Genomic DNA, 8328 nt, shown 5'->3' on the forward strand with positions numbered 1-8328 from the left:
ACAGTTTTTCTGTTTTTGTGTTTGTGTGGTTGTGGTGGGGGAATTACTTCTCCCCTCCACAACAAACACATTTCATCCACAACAATTGAGGTCACATAACATAATACAAAGCATTTTGGAAAAAAGTGAAATGAAAACCATGCTTTTCCTTCTAAACTTATTCCCATGTACATTTTTTATGGCTGCAATCACAGTTTATATGCAATTTTATTTTATTTATTTTTATTTTTATTTTTGGTAGTAATGAGAGTGGAACCCAGAGGCTTTCTACCTCTGGGGTATACTCCCAGACCTATTTTATATTTTATTTGGAAATAGGGTCTCACTAAGTTGCTGAGAGCCTCATTAAGTAGCTGAGGCTGGGTTCGAACCTGTGCGATCCTCCTGTCTCAGCCTCCCAGGCACAGGGATTACAAGTGTGTACCACCACGCCCGGCTTTATATGCAATTTTAAAACTTGCTTTTCAGTTAATTTTATGGCAGAGGATTTAAAGTATTAAATGAGCCAGGCATGGTGGTGCACGCTTGTAATCCCTGCTCTTGGGAGGCAGAGACAGGAGGATCGCACAGGTTTGAAGCAAGCCCCTAGCTTTGGAGACCCAAATAAAAATGTAAAAATAAAATGTAAAAATAGGTCTGGGAGTGTAGCCCAGAGGTAGAAGGGCTTCCAGGAACCCCAGTACCACCACCAAAATTAAAAAATAAATAAATAAAAAAATAAAGTATTAAATGATATATCATATCCCATTAATTACTTTACATATTTTCTATTATAAACATTGGAGTGGCTTTCAAATTTTTATTATAATAATTTTATGGGGAATGATTTGCTTTTGTAAATTTTCAAAAGAATTTTATTATATGGTAATTCAGATTTTAAGAGGGAAAATAAACTTTTGAAATAATATTCAAGTGAACCTCCCTCAGGTACTTCTTGTGCTCCACACCACTTATCAATCCTTATTTCTAGCAGACTCTATCTGATGTACAACTTGCTGAAGTGGCTCTATGCTGGTAAGGGCAGTTATGTTTAAAATATAGCTTCACCTAAGCCAAGTAATAATACAAGGTCAATGAGAAAGAGAGACGTGAAAGAAGAAAACAAAGGAAGAGAAACTGAATACTTAAAAAGTGTTGTAGGAAAGCCAGGTGTGGTGGTGCACACTTGTTATCCCAGCACTTGGGAGGCTGAGACTGGAGGATCGCATTTCACGGACAGCCTCAGCTACTTAGTAAGGCTGTCTGAAACTCAGTGAGACCCGGTTTCAAAATAAAGAATAAAAAAATAGGGCAGGGGTCATAGCTCAGAGGTCGAATGCCCCTGAGTCCCATTCCCAGACCCGCAAAAAAAAAAAAAAAGTGTTGTAGGATGTTGTAGGCAGATCTCCTTCCTAAACCCCAAAATGACACATTTCTACATGTGAGAAGGGTGTTTATGAGGAGGAACATCCTTTGCAAAGAACTGTGGTGTGAGTGAGCTTGTAAAGTGTGAAGAGGAGATGTGCTTGGGACCCTACTCTTTTTTTTAGTACAGAGCACATCCCCCACATCTCAAAAACAGTTGCCTACTGCTTTCTTGTTGCCATCTTCTCTGCACAGGCAGGTAAAATATGAAAAGTGCCCAGGGTCTCAGTGCATTTACCTTTTCTCATCATGTCTGTAAGATGAAGAGGTCCGGCCACTAGTCCATATGAACATCTTAGAGGATGTTGGTCCAGGGGCTCTTTTCTTTATGGTCGAAGTCCTGGAGAAATGGCAAAAAGACCTGGAAGAGGCACACACACTGAAGTTAAATCTTTGGGTTTTAAAACGCTATTAGCAACAAATAGCTCTAAGTGGATTGGCACTTTTAAATACTACCAGGTTTCTGATGCAGTGGAGATAGTGGCTTTTCCTACTGGCTACACAGCAAAATCAACTAGGAATCTTTTGAAACACACTGAAACATGGTCCCTCCCTCAGAAATTTGAATTCCATTTTTTAAAGGCTCTCCTGTGTTGCTAGGCTCCAGAGCCACTGTGTTAGGTAGTCATGGTTTTCTAATTGGTGTTAAAATTCTATTTCTCCTAAATCTTCTCCTTCAAAATATAATACTGGTATGGTTTCATACTCCATAATATGCTGGGTTTTTTTTTTTCAAAAAATGATTTGAAGTTTGGATACTAAAATTTTCTTTCCTCTTCATATTGTTGTCTTTTATCCTAGAAGATGTGACATAAAAGGGACAAATAATTGTCTTTAAAGTGTGCTCTGCTGTTGCCAAAGTGTGGGTTCAGACCAGGGCAGCGGAGTCTCTGCCTGAGCCAGTCACAGCAGCAGTGGCAGCAGATACTTGGGGCTCCTTGAGAAAAGGTTTGTAGGATCCAGAGGCTAGTTACTGTGGGAATATTGTGTCGTTTTGTGAGGACTTTGCTTAGGCAAAAGTTCTTTCACCTCCAAATATCCAATAAAGAGTTAGTTATGATTTTTTCTATATAATGATTTTTCGAGCGAGGTAGAAACATGAAATATTACAGCACTATTAATCAAAAATTAAAGTTAAAATGATCCTTGACACATTGGAACAAAGAAGGCAGAAAGGTGATTCCTTTAGGGATGCAAGACAATCCTGGCTTTCTTCTTGGCTAAAGTGCAATATTAATCATTGTTACAGATTGGGAGAATATGGTATGTAGAAATTGTTTCCCGGGAACCGCTGCGAAAGTCCCTGACATACTTTCCTCCAACCCATAAAAAAATCCAAAATGACCACAAACAGAAGAAAAACTGTGAATTCTTGTCCTAAGCTAAGAATAAATATGCATAGCTTGGACCATTGCTGAAGATTTAAAGAAGTTTATTAAAAAGGTAGAAATACAGAAAATAGAAATACAGCCCCATGCCAAAATGGCATGAGGGGGTGACTCGAAATGAATACACCAAAGGGTTTACAAGTGAACTGGACTTTTTATACCCATGACCTCCATCTTGTTTGCGTGACTCTGACGTAGTGAACATCCCTGTAAGGTACCTTCCCTAGCAAGGTGTGGTGAGGTGTCTCCTTTCATGAAGGGCAAGGTCAAACCCTGCCCCATCCTCCCTAGATCTTATAGATCTGTCTTTAGAAAAAGGAAGCCCTCGGCTCTCCTCTACTGACTTGTTAATTACTTTGAGCTAGGTTGATTTACATTGGAATAGCTGCCTGTTTTAGGAAATAAAAGTGACTTTTATTTAAGTTGAATGAGTTACTTCATAAGAATGAGTATAGGCATAAGCTTTTCAACATGGCACCTGGTAGAATCCCCTAATCACTTTAGTTATTCCTTAAAAGGGGTGTGGGTGGGAGGGAATAAAGAAAAGTGACCCAATTTGAGTCTAGGTCAAGCAATGCATTACTAAGCACTGTCCTGTTACTGGTTATTAGCCAGAATTTAAAGACACACCATAAAAATTATAAATGCTTTGGAATAATTCAAAGTAGAAAGAGCTGCAGAAATTTCAATATATTTAGGATATTTTCAGCAATGCACCATATTCTAGCATTGCACCTTAGCTCTGTTATTTTAAGATGACAGAGAAGGGGGAGATTAAAGATGCATTTATCCTAATTAACTGTCTTTAGCTTGTTGCAGAGAACATAATATCACCTGAGTTCATTCCAATAAGTGAATTTGGAGTTTCTCCCCCTCCATTTTCTCTTATAAAGACAAAATTGTGATTTACAACCTGCTAAGTTCACTGTTAACTAAAATGAAAGGGGGTAGCTGCTTTATGGATGGCAGTGTAAAGATTCTGTGGAAGTTGAAAACAAACTTTCCAGATTTCAAAAAACACCCCAAATTCAAATTATGGTAATGGGGCCTGCTTTGGTGACTTTTCTGACTTTTCTCTCAGCTCAGAGGCAGCTCTCCTGGATCCTCGTGTAATTAACTCGACTCTGCTCACTTTGTAACATTTTATAACATTTGAATTGTGATTAGGAAAGCAATAGAGAGACTAAAAAGAAAAACTTTATTTTATGAAATTTGTTATTTGGGATCCTAGTGGGGAAGAGAAATCTGTGTTATGTTGGTTATTGCACAGGGGTGTGATGGGGGCTGAATCTAATTCCATCATTAAATATCTAGGAATGAGTGAACCTGGCCTTGCTGTTAGGCTGTGACTGCAGATGAGCATGGTCTGAAGCCAGAAGACCTGACAGACATCATCTTAGCTATGAATGACAGCAGAGAGTCAGTAGGACTGTGACAATTTTTCTGTCTCAGGAATTTATAAAAGGCTCCTTTCACATCTCAAGCACATTCCTCAGTAGTTTCTGATCCCTTGATTCAGCCAATATTACATCTCGGGGGTTAGTTTTCTGACCTGTAAAAATGAGAATAATGATTTTTGCTTTACAGAGTTTTTTGGAAGACTAAGTGGGTTAATATATGCAAAAGGACCTAAAGAAGAACATTCATTGCACATGACAGGCACACATGAAACATTAGTTTACATTTTTTTTTATCTATGGTATTAAATTTAAAAACAAGTAAAAAATAAAAAAGGGTGTGGGTGTAACTCCGCAGAAGAATACCCCTGGGTTCAATCCCCAGTACCCAAAATGCCCAAACTAGGGAACATAGAGAATACCAGTGGAACTTCAGTTAATGGAGGGGAAATACCAGCAAAGTTTGAATGGAAAGATAGGAGAGGAGGAAGGCTGAACTTGATTATGTGTAAAATTATGAATATGGCATGGTTACCCTGGACAATCATTGGTGGGGGGGGGGAATGGGGGCTAGGGGAGAGGGCACCAAGTGTAGTTTAAATGTTTACCATTTATGTTCAATAAAAAATTTGTAAAAAAAAAACAAAACTTCACTATGATGTATAATTGCAATGCACTAATAAAATTATTTTAAAACTTTTCAAAAAATTAAAACAAAACCTTAAAACAAAAGGATTGAATTTTTCTTTTTCTTTTAGTAAAAATTCAATTAAGTTGCTTTGTACTTGTACATTGAGACTATTGATTTTTTTTATTTTTAGCTTATGGGCTAAAGTTAAAAAATATATATTGAGATGATAGAATCTAAAGTACTTCCTCAGTAGCAAAAGGTTCTGATACCTGGTTTTGAATTGGAGGATCACAAAGGCAGTGTGCCTCTGAATGTTGGACACACATTGGATCATCTGGAGGAATGTTTGAAAAGTACAGGTGCTGGATCTTACCCAAAACCAATGAAAACTTCAGGGGGTGGGTGTTTGACTATTATCTTAAAAAATAAAAAAGCTGGCCAGGTAATTCTGATATGCAGCTAAGTGAGAAATGCTGCTGCAATGTCTTAGGTTCTGAGTTTATTTTATAAATGCCCTGGCTCCAGAAGCTCCAGATGAATGGCAATTCTTCTTCGAGTGCAGTGCAGCACAGTGGCTTCTCACTTCCTCTCAGTGCTGGGCCTTGAGATGACAGCTGCAAGGACAAGTGAGAAGTGGAGCCAGGCAAGAGCAAAGTTAATGCAGTTTTCCATTGTCAGTGGCCTTGAACTATGCATATGGGCTACTCTTAATGCACTCTGCCTTATTGAATGAGCAAGTGGGAGCCAACAGAACTATTTAACACCTAATTACATGCCTAATCTTGCATAAAATTGTAACATTAATGACATCAGAGTGGCAACCAAAAAAGGTCACTCTAAGTGCAAATTTAGGATTGGTCTAATGTGTGAGACTTTATTTTTCAGAGAACAAATTATATGTTATTCATAGGAGTTGAGTTGTTTTGGCTTTAGGGCTTTTAGAGGAGAAGCCAAATGTTTGGTGATAATTTTAGATCTAGTGATTTAATTTAGAAAACATTATTAGAAATGGTTTTAAATGGCATTTGAATGTCTTTCTCCAAAATCAATGACATACTTTAGCTTATTTTAGTTCATTCATCTCTGAGTCCATTTACCAAACATTGATTAAGTGCCTCTTACATGCCAGGCACTCTACTGCATGCCATGGGTACCAAGACAGTCAGTCCTGCTTCTGTAAAAGAAGTTCCTAAATTTATTTGTCTTAGTGTCTCCTTTTCAGAAAATGAAATAACCAACAAAACCTCAGAGTCTCCATGGAAATCTACTTTCCCTAAGCAAATAGTAAGATGCAGTGACAAATTTTATTCTTTCATATACCTATATTTTGTTCCCTGGGCCATATTGCCCACTTAGGGAACTGAGGTAAGCAGCTCACAGTTCACAAACAAGTCAGAATACTAAATTAATCCTTGCACTATACTGGACACTGGGCCTGTTCTTTCCAAGATCACTATGACTTCCTAATGGGAATCTCAAATAGTTCTTTATCTCTCCATATCTAACTTGACCCCTCAACTTGCTGAATTTTATATAGTTGATAATTTTCTTCTTATAAAAATGTCTTAACATTCTCAACCAAATGTCAATGTCTTCTTGACTCTACTTCTAAATCTCTTTTGTTGGTACACATTCTTTTGTTGGTACCTATTTTTCCATTCCCTCTTAAGTGTTGGTGTCTTTAAGGGGTGAGCAAGCACAACTGGATAGTCTCTTGACAGTGCCTCATAACAGTGATAATGAAGACCTCTCCCTCTATATGATGTTTAGAGGACTGAGTGGGTTGCACTATTTATTGCCATTTTTGTAGAGGTAAGCTTAGAAAAAGTGCACTGCTGAGTCCTACTGCCTCTTTGAGAGGAATCAAATAAAAGACAAAGTATTTATTTTAATTTAATTTTTAAAATATTGCAGGCTTATTATATATATATATGTATATATATATATATATATATATATCAGCATTTATTACTTCATTAACACATATTTATTGTGGCAGGTGCTGAGTTTGGTGTTGGGTACATATTAAACACAATAAGCAATGACTCTACTCTTACAGAACAAATCCAGGGTCTAGCAGAGGAAACAGACTGGTCAGGCAAGTATGGACTGTTGTCTTTAGTAAAATATTCTTGTGCATGTTCATAAACTGTGAAGCAAGTTTTGTGTCATATCTACAGAGATAACATCTATCAGAAATAATCATCTCAAAGTTTAGTGAAAGGACTTTGAAATTCCAGCTTTATAATATAGTAATTATGCAACCTCAACATATTGTTAAATTTCCCTGAGCCTCTTTTTCTTCATCAGAGTACTAACAAATATCCTAAATGATGATTTGATATATGGTAATAAGTAGGCACTCAGTAAATCTTGGTTTTTTTCCATTTGGAGAAAATAGCAAATTCCTTCATCCCCACTTCCATTGGCCATACTGATATTTCAAGCTATTGTGTTTGATTCATTTTTTTCAAGAAGTAAAAGAATAAAACTTTTTGCAGAAATGAAAACCAAATTTTTGTATGGTCTTAATTAGTTCACTATTTCATATTTCATTTCTTTTTTTTAACCTTTCATACTTGTTATAATTTTTATGAAAGTACAGAGGAAATACTGATGTTTTACATTTGAAACCTTCATAGATGTGTCTTTTGTCCTGTGAGACACATACCAGTAGCTGATGCCTACAATTTTTATTAAGTGCTCATCGTTTAATAGATAATACAGAAAAAGTAGCACATTCAAAATACAGACTCTAGAACATTTATCAAAAGGGGCTATCTACAGATGTGTTCCATATTTCATTTCTTAATGAGCTTTTTTATGTGGATAATCACAACTGATGTTTAGTTTGCTTCCTTCCATACTACATATTTAAAACCAATGTAATTGTTAAGAATTTCACTCAGTTGGGCATTGCACAGACACATCAGCTGTAAGCAAAGTGCTCATAACTCCTGTGTGTCTCTTGGATTAGTACAAATGACAGATTTATGCTAAAACCCTCCATTTCTGCTCAAGGCCTATGGTTTACTCTTACTTTGATTTCAGTTGAGAATTAAGGGAGCTAAACCACAAGAGATATTTATAGAGAAAAAATAGAAATTACATAAAGATGTGGGGTATTCTCTAGACCAATATAAACAATGCATTATTTCATTAAATGCTGATAATAACTTATGAGAGCTCTATTTACCAGAAAAATATAATATCCCAAAAAGTAACTCAATTTTCTCAGACCACATACTCATTAAGTAGAGAAGCCAGAATTTTAATCCAAACCTATTTAATTTCAAAACAAATGTTTCTCATTTTGCACATTTTTGTTAGGCAAACCTAGTACCAAAATTGTATAAAAATTATGTTCGCTAAATGCTAGTGGCAACATTCAGCTTACTGTGTGTTCCATCTTTCATAATATCAGATCTAGAGAGAGAGCAGAAAGATGAGGTGTGGTAGAAGAATTTCAGGAGTGAGAAAATGGCAAGAAATTAAAACAGTGATGGAC

At 36.5% G+C, this 8328-nt stretch overlaps 1 protein-coding gene across 1 annotated transcript in view; it reads right to left on the bottom strand.

Moving 5' to 3' along the window:
* Window positions 1–1698, bottom strand: part of KCNMB2 (potassium calcium-activated channel subfamily M regulatory beta subunit 2) — a gene marked incomplete at its 5' end in the record, with an annotated part of 45789 nt that extends 44091 nt beyond the window's left edge. The window contains one exon of the mRNA XM_080695474.1: window positions 1643–1698. Coding sequence (XP_080551600.1) covers window positions 1643–1698 — 56 coding nt within the window. The remainder of the gene's footprint in view (window positions 1–1642) is intronic.
* Between the last annotated feature and the right edge of the window lie 6630 nt (window positions 1699–8328).

Source organism: Muscardinus avellanarius (genome assembly GCF_963383645.1).
Source record: "Muscardinus avellanarius genome assembly, chromosome: 5".
Lineage (NCBI taxonomy): Eukaryota > Metazoa > Chordata > Mammalia > Rodentia > Gliridae > Muscardinus > Muscardinus avellanarius.